We start from the raw sequence: 14,955 nt of genomic DNA, 5'->3' as shown, positions 1-14,955 counted from the left end.
GGGAAGTGGGGGAGAAGGGGGAAGGACAGGGAGAGATTAACCAAAGATCTTACATGCATACTAGAGGCCTGGTGCACGGATTCATGCACCTGCGGGGTCCCTCAGCCTGGCCTGCAGTGATCGGGCCAAAACTGACAGTCTGACATCCCCTGAGGAGTTCTGGATTGTGAATCTGTGCACCAGGCCTCTAATTTATAATATATCCTAAGGCTGCTCAATTCTTTCCATTTTCCGATTCTGCCACCATTATTTATTGCTTAGGGTACTGTAATAGTCTTCTTCTGTTTCCCTTCTGTTGATTCTGTCATCTGTTCTCCAGCAGTAAACAGAATAAAGTTAAAAATTTTTACTTTTAATAAATATAGATTCAAAGGAAGTTGCAAAGGTAGTCCAGAGAGGTCCCTTATACCCTTCTCTCAGTTCTCCCCTTTGGTTACATCTTCCATAACTATAGAACACTAGAGGCCTGATGCACAAAATTCATGCCCCGGGGGGGTGTCTCCTCAACCCAGCCTGCACCCTTTCCAATCCGGGACCCCTTGGGAGATGTCTCACTGCCTGTTTAGGCCCGATCCTTGAGACATCCCTATACTAACATCCCTCTCACAATCCGGGACCACTGGCTCCTAACTGCTCGCCTGCCTGATTGCCCCTAACTGCCCCCCCCCCCCCGCTGGCCTGGTAGCCCCTTACTGCCCCCCCTGCTGGCCTGGTTGCCCCCAACTGCTCCCCTCTGCTGGCCTGGTCGTCCCTAACTGCCCCCTCCCCCCATTGGCCTGGTTGCTCCCAACTTCCCTCCTCTGCCGGCCTGGTCACCCCCAACTGCCCCCCATGCCGGCCTGGTTGCCCCACACAGCCTGCTGTTCAGTCATTTGGTCATCCTTCACTAAACCCCCCTGCCGGCCTGGTTGCCCATGTAGCCTGCTGTTCAGTTGTTTGGTTGTCCCTCACTAACCCCCCTGCTGGCTTGGTCACCCCACACAGCCTGCCAGCCTGCTGTTCAGTTGTTACTGTTACTGTGATGGTGTCCCAGATAATTTGCATGTTCCTCTATTGTTAGTATAGGTTATCAAACCCAGGAAATTAGCATTGGATTAATGTCTGAGTAAGTTCTATGTCATTTTATCACATGGGTAGTTTCGTATAACTACCACTGTAATCATGATAAAGAAGCTATTCCGTTGCCCAAGATCCCTTTCATACTACCCCTTTATATTCATTCCTACCTCCTTTATATTCACCACCCCCCCCCCCCCGCCAGCCCTGATTCCTCAGAGTGGGGTTTTAAAAACATGAATTAGATATATTACTACCTGCTTCAAAGTTACCATAACTGCTTCTAATATCAGACTAACCCACCACTCACCCATCTTCCCATGACTGGCTCTTTCTTGCATTTATATCTCTGTTAAAAAAAAAATACCTCTGCAGAGATAACTTTCCTCAATAGCTAGTGTAAAATAGCTAATCATTTATTTTCTATCACATCTCTTTATTTTATTTTAATCCTTTGCATATTGCCTATCAGTATCTAATATTTTTTATTAGTTTCTTTACCTCCATTAAACTTTATAGTTTCAAAGAGTAGCATCTTATTTGTTTTGTTTACTTCTTGATGTCCACGGCTTGTAATATTGCTTGTCACATGGTAGGTACACAATAAATATCCCCTGAATAATTGAATGGATTTATGATCTTCATTTTTTTAGCTATATTCACTAGGACTGTAAAGCATGTTCACCAGGACAGCTTTACAGAGCATCTAAAACAAATGTTGTTTGTTGACAGAATATTTATATATTTTATTACTCCACATCTGAAATCTTATAACCCAGAAAGAGAAAAATTTTCTTAGGTGTTCTAGCTTGTATCCCACAGTTATTGAAACTAATTTATGCATTTATATTAGATACCCCTCCCCATTCATTATTAAGTCATTGATTGTCTTACTAGGTTTATGTAAAGATCCCAAAATTCTTTTTTTAAAAAATATGTTTTTATTGATTTTAAAGAGAGGAAGGGAGAGGGATAAAGAGATAGAAACATTGTTATGAAAGCTACCTCCTGCACACCCCCTTCTGAGGATTGAGCCTGCAACCCAGAAATGGAACCAGTTACTTATTGGTTCATGGGTCGATACTCAATCCCTGAGCCACACTGGCTGGGCATGATCCTCAAATTTTTGATCAGCCCAGCTACTGCCAAAGAATGTAGAGACTATGGGACACTTTGGACAGATTTTCTCTATAACTAGTTGGGTATGTTCTCTGCCTCCAGTCTGGTGTTCTATCCATATTAGATGACTTGGGCCTTGTGTGAGCCTCGAGGACCCTTCTGCCTCATCCTCCCTCTCCACTCTTCTTTTAGGCAGCCGTTATCAGTAGAGGGGCAGGCCAGGTGGCCTCACTGTTTCATTTGCCCTAGGCCTATACTTTGGTTTGTTCTGTAGATCTAAGCCCCCACTCCCGCCAACTTGTTCTTGGTGTCTGATATCCTTTACAGGTAGGAAAATCCCTTATTCCTGATTATCAGCTACAAAAGAAGAGCTGGCTTCATTTTAGAAGAGAAGATATTCAGAGAAGACCATTTCCTTTTTAAATTCCTTGACTATGTCAGTAAAAACATAATTCTAATATGAAAGACTAATGGTGTGTTGCAGAAGATTTCATCATGTCCTTAACCTATATCAGAACTCATTTTTGGAGGTGGGAAGGAGTCATGAGATTCCCTGTAAATATTACAAAACAGGATTTTCCCCTACTTATAATTAAAAAACTTTTAAGCATTTAAAAATTTTTTTGCTTGTTTATTTGTCTGTGATTTTAAACTATATTAAAAATCCCAAATTTGAGGTAATAAATTTTAGAATCTCTGCATTGAGCTGTACTTAAGTATTTCTGTTTTATTCACTAACTGACATGCTTTTTTGAATGTTTACCAAATAGGGATATAAGTTCCTTTTTGCCAGGGCCGTGTTTTTTCATCTTCTACAACCTACAGCATGCAATAGGCAATCAGTAAATATAGGAATAGTGTGGAAATAGTCTTGAGATATATTAAAATAAGCAAATGGATCAAAAATGTATAGGTTATAGTAGTGTGGTTATTGCTAAATAATTTTGACTATATAAGAAATAGATCAATACTAAGCCAATCTCAAATCAGTATTTTCTGTAAGTATTTTTCATATAAATTATTTTAATTCTAGTACTTTGTATCGATAGCCAAAGAAATGAGGTTAAATGTAATGATCTCTGTTATAACTTTTGTTTTCTGTTTTGCTTTCTCAATTCTTTTCATGTGATCCTGGACTTTGGGCTGTTAATGGAATGATTTTTGGATGCTGTGAACCACAGAGCCTATTGTGAAGAATGGCAGGCCTCCAACCTCTCACAGCATGCATTCCTTCCTACACCAGTACACAGGGTCCTTCAAGAAGCCCCCATTGCGGAGACCACATAGTGTTATTGGAGGAAGCCTTGGCTCCTTCATGGCAATGCCCAGAAATGGAAGCAGATTAGGTAATTTAATTATTTGTCTAGTTTTTTGGTTGGGTTTTTTTTTTTAACTTTCTTACTGTAGGTCGTGTACATAGCTAGTAGGTTTTAGGTATATGGAAGTCAGCCAGTCTTTATTATCTGATGTGTCTTGCATTACCTGATTTGTCTTGTAAGATAAAAATCAAGTTGAGAATAAGAGAGAGAGCAGAAAGATGGAAGGTTCTAGAGCAGTGGTTCTCAACCTTCCTAATGCCGCGACCCTTTACTACAGTTCCTCATGTTGTGGTGACCCCCAATTTCATTGTTACAAATCGAACATAATTAAAGCATAGTGATTAATCACAAAAACAATATATAATTATATATGTGTTTTCTGATGGCCTTAGGCGACCCCTGTGAAAGGGTCGTTCGACCCCCAAAGGGGTCGCGACCCACAGGTTGAGAACCGCTGTTCTAGAGAGTAGTAGTACTGACACTACAGAGGAGTAACATTTGAAAATCTGTCCACCATGAAGAAAACAACATCCTTGAGAGGTGTATGCAAGATTTAAAGATATGGCAGCTTGAGGTGATGCTTAATTTAGGGTTATACCTGGTAACTCCAGATTATCACCATATGATAACCCAGTACAATAATTAGTATATATGAGTAGCACCTGATTTGTTATTCTTATGTTACTATCATTTTAAATATCTAGGAAAAATGTATACTTGCAAGGTTCTGTTTATTTCTCTGGTCTTTGTTTGGTGGTTGCTTATTATGTTTTTATTCTAAAATAACTAAGTAATTATTTTGTAGTCTTATGACAATTATATTTACTGAAGTTTCTGAGGGCTCTTGTCTGCTGCTTACTCTTGCCTTGGTAGATTATTTCTTCATATATTTCGTTAATTTTGGAAGGTTTTACTTATGGGAATTGTGTGTGGCCTTTATCACTAGAGGTATAACCCTATGATGTTTGGAGTTGATTCACACTAGTTCATGACAGATGACTTAAATTTTCAGGAATTTTACAAGTTGATTGTTAAACATAGCCATTAGTAAAATTTAAATTATACAAACTTACAATTAGGTAAGCTAAATGGAAAACAACGGGAATGAATACTTATTTCCTAATTACTTTATTGTACTTTACTGTTACCAGTGTTTTGGGGATTATTCATTTCTATTGTATATATATAGTCAAAATACTATGTAATGTTTTACATATGTCTTCCCAAATACATGTTAAATGATGTCATCTTGGTAGCTTGAAGTTGGTATGGAGGGAGTACTTACCCGACAGAAATTGGAGAACATTTTAGATCAGGACTTGATTTATTGTTTTGTTAATTGTTTAAACCCATGGTCGGCAAACCGCGGCTCGTAAGCCACATGCGGCTCTGGCCCCTTGAGTGTGGGTCTTCCACAAAATACCACGTGCGGGCACGCACATAGAGTGCGATTGAAACTTCGTGGCCCATGCACAGAAGTCGGTATTTTGTGGAAGAGCCACACTCAAGGGGCCAAAAAGCCGCATGTGGCTTGCGAGCCGCGGTTTGCCAAGCCGCAGTTTGCCGACCACTGGTAGACCAAGAGTTGGCAAACTTTTTCTGTCAAGGGCCAAATAGTAAATTTTTCAGGTGCACAACATATGGTCTCTGTTGCGTATTCTTCCTTTTAAAATAGCACTCTAAAGATGCAAAAACGATTTTTAATATTTAGTTCAGGGGCCATACAAAACAATCATGTTTGCTGACCCTTGGTCTCAACTTAAGAAAGTGATGTTAAGTCCTGGACAGGTAGTTCAGTTACTTAGAGTGTTGTCTTGATACGATACGTCAAAGTTGTGGACATATATAAGAATCAACCAATGGGTGCAGAGAGAGTAGAACAATAGGTTGATGTTTTCTTTCTCCCTCTTCTTCTCCCTTTTCTCCTCTCTCCCTCCCTCTCCCCCTTTCTCCCTCCCTCTCTCTTCCACCTTTCCTTCTGCCCTTTCTCCTTCTCTCTCTTCCTCTGTCCCTTTCCCCTCTCTCCCCCTTAAATTAATAAATAAATTAAAAATTAAAAAAGTGACGTTGACAATGTTAGTAATGCAGATTACATTTAAAAAAATGCCTTCTGTCTTTAGCTTTTACATTGTAAATTGAACAAAGCTTGAGCAATTTCAGAAATAAATATTCGTCTAGTACTTAAAAACTATTACCTGATTCAGCAAAGAAGTTGCTCACACCAATGACAAATGAGTGGAATTTTCTCATAAGCCTGCATTGTTTCGGACATGAAAATATCAACCAGTATTCATGTTGGAACTGCAATTGTTTGTTAATGACATGAGCAGTTTTTTTGTTGAGTCAGGGAGTACTCAAATATTTATTTATAGTCTGAAATTAATATGCTCCTTTGTAGTCTTTGTGCAGTAGAACAGATTTGTTTTTTAAGACTGCCCTTTACTGAAGTTGTAGCACTTCGGGAGTATTGTGCCTTTCTGCAGGAAGCTCTCACTTGCAGCTTGGATACCAGGGCTTCATCTTTTATTCCAATGTGGCAGCTAAACCTAAGCACCTTCTTAACCAAGATCAGCAGCCCCTCTTAAGAAAGTGACAGTCAATTTGTGCATAGCAATTTTGGGTTTTCAGTTCTCTGTTTTTGCTTCCTTGATATTATGCATACGTTCTTGCAAACTAAGCTATACATTTTAAAGTATTATTTTTATTCAAAGTTTTCTTTAGATTTTCAGATTTTGAAGAATAGTTGCCTCAGATGTTAGATATCATAAGATCAAGAATCAGTCTCCAGTACATTGACTTGTACTGCCAAGTTAATTTTTTGTTCAGATCTCAGTATAAAATTTTTCCAGAAATCTCTGTACTTGAAGAAGTGTATTCTTAAAGTACATGTCAATATATTTTAAAAACCATTGCCATTTGCAACTTTTTTTTTTAGTGTGAATACATTTTCTCAAGAATGAAAGGCAAAATACAGAAATGTATGAATTCTAAGACTGGATGAGATCCTTGCGTTTAATTTTTGTTAAGCAGTTCTCATATTTTTATGAGCAAGTATTGTTTATGAAAGTTCAGATTTATTATAAAATGCTGTTTTTTTGTTTGGCATTTTCTTTTATATAACATTTCACTTGTAAAAAAAAGTCCCAGTTTAGTTTATTTCTTGATTTTTAGTTATTATTTAATTCATTGGAATTTGTTGAGCACTTTGTAAGTTCCAGGCACTTTGTTAAATTCCTGGAATACAAAAGTGAATAAGCCAAATCCTGCCATCAGGGATCTCATCTACAGCTTGGTATAAAATTACATGAACCACAAAATGCTGTTCAGTGCAGTAGGTACAGTGTGAGCATAGCACTAGAAAAACTTCAGAGTGATGACACATCAGCATAGTTTTGAAGAGTAACTATAAAGAACTAATTCATTTGGCTGTGGAGCCAATGGCACATTATTTTAATGGAAAGAATACTAAACTAAATAATAGCAAAAGACCAGGTTTCTGTTTTTGCCTATAAGCTGTGTGACCTTTGAAAGTCATTTAATCTTTCACGGCCTCAGTTCCCAGATTTGAAAAATGAGAGAACTGACATCAATAATTCTCATTGTTATTTCCAGTCTCTAATTTTATTATTCAACCTTGGTATTATCTTGAATGTTAGTTTTCCCTTAATTTTTCATAATCTGAGAGTATAAAAGGAGTGCTTACTAGTGTTTTAAGACATTTACTAGTATGTTTCAATCTATTAACTGCACACCATGGTACCCAGAATGTACGTGACTTTTTATGCTATGATTCTTTATGTGTTTGCTATCTACATCTTGCTGTAGTAGTAATAAATTATGTAATAATACCTCTCTTGCAAAGTAAATGTTTCACGTTCTAATACAGATATTGTTCATGAAAATCTAAAAATGGGATCAGATGGTGAGAGTGACCAAGCTTCTGGGACATCATCTGATGAAGTCCAATCACCTACAGGTGTTTGTCTTAGGAATCGTATACATAGACGGATCTCAATGGAGGTAACCATTAATGACAATAACTATGCCCCTGTGTGTGTGTGTGTGTGTGTGTGTGTGTGTGTGTGTGTGTGTAAATATACATGTATATATCAAACAGTCTAAATGCCTATTTGAAAATTTTCATGAAGGCAAATGAAACTTGAAAGAAAATTGTTTCTCTGCATTAGTGAAGAGTAGTTTTGTATTTCTTTTTTTCTACTTATCTACTATCCCAAAGCAAGCATGCATTAATTATATTTAACACTTTTCAAAACACTGTGTAGGTTCTCTGTGAGGGAAATGTGAATTTTTGGAAGTTCTGGAAATCAGAATGTTATATTAGTAAAATACTCTATTTGGAAAATATTATTTTAATTAAGTTTTGAGATTCATCTGTATACTTTATATTTTATTTTATAAATATTTCAAATTTCAAAAGTTATACATACATAAAATAAGCATCAATTCTTCTTGCCTCACATTATAAATATGGGTATCATTTCCTCTATGGTTCATTATACCTACTAATCTCTGTAGCACATATAAGTTATTTTTCCATGTGGAAGAATGAAGAGCTCATTTCCTTTTCTTTGTGAATGTTATGTATAACCTTGAGGACAGAAGTTGATTATGAATGTTATCACTTCACAATACTGTCAATTAAAATAGTTTTCTCTAAAAAAAAATTGGGCATGTTTTAAAGTGAGTATGTATTGTTAACTTTTTTTCGGTGCTGTTGAGATGATGATGATTAGGGTATCTTTTGATTGCATTTTCATTGATAAAGATTGCTTCTGATTCAGTTAAGGAAAACAATATCAGTTTCCTAAATGATGAATTAACATTTTTATCTCTTGAGGTCAACTTGATAACTGTTCATATCACTGTATAATTTATGTCACAATAATAATAAAAATAGTATTCCTGATTGTATTTACCATATAGATATATGATTTTCTTTGTTATATATTTTAAAATTTTATTTATTATCAGGATCTATATCTAGACTTCCTCATTCTTCCAGTGAGCTATATATTTTTTTTTCTTAAAGGTGACAGTGTTGATTATATTGTTTTTATTGTGTATTTTATATTTGGAAAGATTTCTTTCTCAGTATTTCCCCACCTCACATACACATTCTGATTTATTTTAGAATGTTTTTGCATATTTCTGTTTATTCTTCTAGATTAATTTTAAATGTTTTGTTCTAAGAATAATCTTACTATGATTTGTCCAGGGTTATGTAAACTATGGAATATGGAGAGCCATTATCTTTATTATTTAATCTTATCATTTGAAAACATGGTATATTTCTATACTTAAGTCATATATCTCAAGTATTTACACAGTCTCTATACATCTCAATTTTGTTTCATGGTTTTGTTACTATTATGACTAATAGGGATTTATTTTTGTAGGATTTATGTTAGTTGATGTGATAATATAAGCAAGATTCCCTTTCGCGTTTTTTCCAGTTCATATTCTATAATTAAATGAAATAGAAACGCCTTTTGCTTATTTCTGTCCATTGACATAGCAATAATAAAAAATTGCAGTTGTATCTGGGTTGTATACAAAATCATACAGTATCTTCTTGATTAGTTCATTTAAACCAATCACATTTTGTGGTACTCTTTGCCAATTCCTACTATATGATAAAAGAATGTCAAGGTAAATTCCATTTTGAAAGAAGTTCAGAAATAGCTGGGTTACAGAGTACCATTTCTATAAAACTGCATTGTATACTTTTTCTTAGAATAAATACGCTTGCATTCAGTATAGTATATATAATCAATACAGATAACTTTGTAACTACAATAAAACTTTACAGTTACATATCACTAAGAAATAATATATTTTAGCTCATGAATTCAAAAGCCAAATGCCCTTTTCTGTTTGTAGTTACCTACAAAAATATTTTTATTTTTTTTAGGATTTAAATAAACGGTTATCACTGCCTGCAGATATCAGAATACCTGATGGATATCTTGAAAAGTTTCAGATAAACAGTCCACCGTTTGACCAACCAATGAGCCGAAGATCTCGTAGAGCTTCCTTAGTAAGTTTTTAGTTGCCTATAACCTACCCCATCACATGCGCTTTGTTTGATTTTTATGGGGTGTAAACATTTTATATTAATTCTTATATTTAGTTTTTGATTAGCTAAATTTTACTACATTTCCTTTTGGATTTTATTGTTTTCCATTCTTAAGGGTTTAAAGATGCATATTAGAATAGGGTTTACGCTATGTTCTATTTTATTTTTGGTAAATTTTATTGATATATGCTAGATGTACAGAATATGTATTAGATATATAAATATATATTGACTAGAGGCCCGGTGCATGAATTCATGCACGGGTGGGGTCTCTTCCAGCCGATTGGGGCCCATCAGGGCTGGTCGGCTGGGGAAAGGGACTGCGGGAGGTTGGCTGGCCACGGGAGGTTGGCTGTGGGAGTGCACTGACCACCAGAGGGTAGCTCCTGTGTTGAGCGTCTGCCCCCTGGTGGTCAATGCGTGTCATAGGTACCAGTCGATTGTCCAGTGTTCCCGTCGTAATAGTAGCTTAGGCTTTTTTATATATAGATATGTACTAGATATACAGAAAAGTGCATAAACCATAATTGTGTAGCTCAACGCATTTTTGCTGAGTTAACATACCTGTATAACCAGTACCCAGATTGATGAAATTTCAGAAATCCAAAAACCCCCTCCTGCCACCTCTATGTTTACTTTTGAGACCCACTTCCTCAACTTTAGCCATTATCCCTGCCTCGTAATGCCAAAGATTAATTTTGTTCTTAATGTTTTACACTGTTTGATTATATTACATTTATAGTATATTTTAATATCTGGAAAAACTTAAAATCCTCATTTGTGTGACTGTTCTTATTTTTAAAATGCTTTTGATATTCCTTTTCTGATTCTTATTTAGACTTGAACTTTAATTAAAAATATATACATTATTAAACCCCATTTAATTCAAATATATAAATGTGTATTTATACAAGATTTTTACATATATTATACAATATGTATTCTTTTTGTGGTTGGCTTCTTTGGCTCAGTATATGCTTGTGTTTTATCTAGGTTGTTGTATGTAATTATAGTTCATTTGTTCTTATTGTCACATGTTACTCTGTTGTATGAATATATTATACTTTATTCAGTCGCCTGTTGATGGGCACTTATATTTGGGTTGTTTTAGTTTTGGGCTTACCAAACAAAGCGTCTATCACCATATCTGTACTTGTGTTTTGGTTAACATATATAAGCATTTCTTTTGGGTGCATATCTAGGAGTGCAATTGTTGGATAAGATCATGTGCATAGTTCAGTTTGCCTAGATACTATCAAAACAGTTTCCAAAGTGGTTGTACCAGTTTATACTTTCATTACCAGTACATGATAGTTCTAGTTGCTCTCCTTGCCTATTTTTGATATGGTCCCTTTTTGACTTTCTGATGAGAGTTATTTGTGGTTTTATTTTTCAATTTCCCATAAACTAAGCTGAACACTTTAGAACACTTTAAAAAATTTTTCTTTTAATTAGATTTCTGGGAGGGAGGGGTTAATTTTTCTTTTTATTAGTTTCAGGTGTACAGCTAGTTGAACACTTTATAATGTTTCTTGATGTTTATTGGGCATTTAGATATTCTCGTGAATTAACTGCTCAGGTCTATTGTCTCTTTTCTATTGGGTTTTCTGCCTTTTATTGATTTATGGGAATTTTTTATACATTCTGTAATAAAGGACCTTTGTCACTTATATGTCTTGCAAATATCTTATAGCATGTAGCAATTGACCCAGTACAGTGGGACCTTGACTTATGAGTGTCCCGACTAACGAGTTTTTTGAGATACCAGCTGTCTCTCGGCCGATTTTTTACATTGAGTTGACAGAGTAATTTGAATTAACGAGCTCCTTAACGAGCTCGGTCTCGGAACGAATTAAACTTGTAAGTCAAGGCCCCACTGTACTGTTTATTGAAAGGGCGGTGTCATCTTCAACATAAATGCAGGTGATTGTATACGTGAGGATTTCTTTTGGATGGCTGTAGTCCTATAGAAGAGGTACATATAAAGTGCTGTGAGAGCCCTAGCTGGTTTGGCTCAGTGGATAGAGTGCTGGCCTGCAGACTGAAGGGTCCCGGGTTCGATTCTGGTCAAGGGCACATGCCCAGCTTGCTGTTCGATCCCCAGTCGGGGTCATGCAGGAAACAGCCAATTACTGATTCTCTCTCATCATTGATGTTTCTCTCTCCCTCTCCCTTTCCCTTCCTTTCTGAAATCAATAAAAATAAATTTAAAAAGTAATAATAAAGTGCTATTAGACAACAAAAATAGCAAATAAAATGTCCTTGCATATCTCAGGCTTATAGAGGAAATAGTGCTTAAGTTGGCTCTAGAAGAATGGGTAGGAATTTGTCAGGTTGTGTTCTAAGCAGAGGAAACTTCACGTATTAAAAAACCGAGTGGTATAGCCTGGCCAGAGTGCCTCAGTTGGTTGAGCATCATCCTAGTATGATATACCTAAAGGATGCCAGTTCGATTCCTGATAAGGGCAGGTTTGATCCCCAGACTGGGAGGTTACAGAAGGCAATCAGTCCAAGTTTCTCTCTTACATCAATGTTTCTCTCTCTTTCCCTCTCCCCTCATTCCCTTCCTCTCTCTAAGCATTTCCTCAAGTTAAGAATAAAACCCACCAAAGGTATAATTGTAGGTATCATTATAACTGATATGAAGGGTAAATGTGGATTAATATTAAAGAATAGGGCTTGAAAGGATAGAATGGATCCAGTATGGTTCATTGGGGCTCATGCAGGAAGCAACCAATCAATGTGTCGAAACAACTTTGTCATTTGATTATTGGTTAAAAGTGTTCTTTGGCTATCACTTTTTATCCAAGGTTGGTACTTAGAATACATTTTGAAGTTATTAAATGTTCAGATTGGGACTAAAAGTATGATTCGATCACCATGTAATTCTTAAAGCTATCATTTTTAAAGCTTTTTTCGGTCTACATGAAATTAAGGAAAACAGTGCCCTCTAATAAATGTTACAAGTGACTTTAGTTTTTATTGTGATTGGGTGTTCCCACTCACCTCTCTTGGTTTTTTATCTGAAATGGCTTATAGATTTCAGATTAATCATGCCAGTGTATTTTGATTTCTATTAATGCATCCCTTTCATTATTCACCTAACCTACAAAAAGGTGGTTTCTTTTGAAATATATTCTTTTTTTCTTATTCTTTAACAACCTAAGTTTATGTATGAAGGAGCCAGTTAGAGAAATGGAAAGGAGATGGAAAAAGAAAAATACTCTTCACATGTATTAGAGCTTATGTTTCTATGGATAATATACACTTTATCTAAAAAATATTTTTTCAAGATAAAAGATAAAATTTTAGTTTTGTCTTTCTAAAAGTATAAAACTTTGTTTTCAATATTAGCAATATATGATAAGTAAACTAGTAAAAATAACGTAAATCCTTTGTTTGGGTAGGAATTAAGAAACAAGTCATAGAATTCTTTTCTGTTGGAGAAGACATAAATAGGGCTTATTGGTTCTTTTATAAATTTACTAGAGGCCTGATGCACAAAATTGGTGCAAGAATAGGCCTAACTTCCCCCGGCTGCCAGCAGTGGCTTCCCTCCGGCCACCGGCAGGCACCCGGGAACCAGGCTTCCCTCCAGCCGCCAGAAGGCACCCAGGACCCGGGCTTCCCCCACAGCCCCGGCTTTGTCCAGAAGGTCATTAAGATGGATGTCCGGTCTAATTCACATATTATGCTTTTATTATTACAGATGATTGTCAACTTCAGAAATACTGTGTGGCTACCCTACTGTCTTTCTCTGGTTAACTTTTCCCCTCTCGCTTGAAGCATACAGTCTCTTCTCCTACTTGATAAGGAAGAAAGACGCCATTATTTCTTGAGTAACAAATGTACAAATCTACCTACATTTATACTCATTCTATTCTTTCCTGGTTCTAATATTGAGGAATTGACCTTCCTATCCTATCTCCTCAGGAGGCTTAGAATATTTGTTATCCCTATACATTCATGTATATTTGGTCTTCCTCTTAGCTGAATCCTTCTCATTTTTTTTAAAGTTTATATTTATTGAAAGTATTACAGATGTCCCCTTTTTCCCCCATTGATCCCCCTCCCCCCTCACATCCTTACCCAGGCCTTCACCACACTGTTGTCTGTGCCCATGAGTTAAGCATATATGCATATTAGGGGCCCAGTGCACTAATTCGTGCACCAGTGGGGTCCCTCGGCCTGGCCTGTGGGATCAGGCCGAAACCGGCTCTCCGACATTCCCCGAAGGGTCCCGGATTTCGAGAGGGTGAGGCCAGGCTGAGGGACCCCACCGGTGCATGATCGGGGCCGGGGAGGGATGCGGGAGGTTGGCTAACCAGGGAGGGACTACGGGAGGGCTCCAGAACATGTCCGAGCCGTCTTGCTCAGTCCCAATCGGCTGGACCCCAGCAGCAAGCTAACCTACCATTTGGAGCGTCTGCCCCCTGGTGGTTAGTGCACGTCTTAGCAAGCGGTTGAGCAGCCTTAGCATATCATTAGCATATTACGCTTTGATTGGTCGATCGGACACTTAGCATATTAGGCCTTTATTATATAGGATAAGTTCTTTGGTTAATCTTTCCCTACCTACTCTTCACCCCCACCTTCCCTCTGACTTTTTATTTAAATAAATTTTAATTTTATAATAGTTTCAAATTTACAGAAAAACTTAAAAGATACTATAGCAGTCCTGGCTAGGTGGCTCCATTGGTTGGAGCATCATCCTGGACACCAAAAGGTTCTGAGTTCAATTTCTGGTCAGAGCACATACCTAGGTTTTGGGTTCAATCCCCAGTCCAGGCACATATGGAAAGCAAACTGATCAGTCAGTTTCTCTCTCTCTCCCTCCCTCCCCCCCCCTCTCTCTGTCTATATCTCTCTCTCTCTTTTTTTTTTCTCTCTCTTCCCCCTTCTCTCTCTAAAACCATTTTAAAAAAAAAAAAAAAAAAAAAAGCACATATCCTCAGGTGAGGATTTAAAGAAAAGGAAAGTACTATAAGGTTCTCATATACCGCATATCCAATTATCCCTACTGTTAACATTTTACATTATTTTAGTACATTTCAAATAACGAACTAACGTTGGCACATTAGTGTTAACTAAACCCACACTTTATTCACATTTCCCTAGTTTTTCACTAAGGTTCTTTTTTTGCCCCAGGATCCCATCTAGGATGCCTCATTACATTTAGTGATCATATCTCATGTTAAAGCACTTCATTACATATAGTCATCATATCTCATATTAAAGATACTGGTTATTGGGTTGGCAAAGTCCTATTTAATTCTCACTTATGTTTGATAATAAAAGGAATATTAGACTACAGGGAAAGCCCACCTGCAGGTAGTCAAGATTCACGTGAGCATTCTTGAATTA

At 36.8% G+C, this 14,955-nt stretch overlaps 1 protein-coding gene across 1 annotated transcript in view; it reads left to right on the top strand.

Moving 5' to 3' along the window:
- Positions 1-14,955, top strand: part of CDK17 (cyclin dependent kinase 17) — a 91,798-nt gene that overhangs the window by 50,208 nt on the left and 26,635 nt on the right. The window contains exons 3-5 of the mRNA XM_081084457.1: positions 3,357-3,521; positions 7,381-7,514; positions 9,427-9,552. Of these exons, the coding sequence (XP_080940583.1) occupies positions 3,357-3,521; positions 7,381-7,514; positions 9,427-9,552 (425 nt within the window). The remainder of the gene's footprint in view (positions 1-3,356; positions 3,522-7,380; positions 7,515-9,426; positions 9,553-14,955) is intronic.

This window comes from Myotis nattereri (assembly GCF_964212035.1).
Source record: "Myotis nattereri genome assembly, chromosome: 2".
Classification (NCBI taxonomy): Eukaryota; Metazoa; Chordata; class Mammalia; order Chiroptera; family Vespertilionidae; genus Myotis; species Myotis nattereri.
The sequence above is the reverse complement of the archived record's forward strand: the minus strand, read 5'-3'. Positions and strand labels throughout refer to the sequence as shown.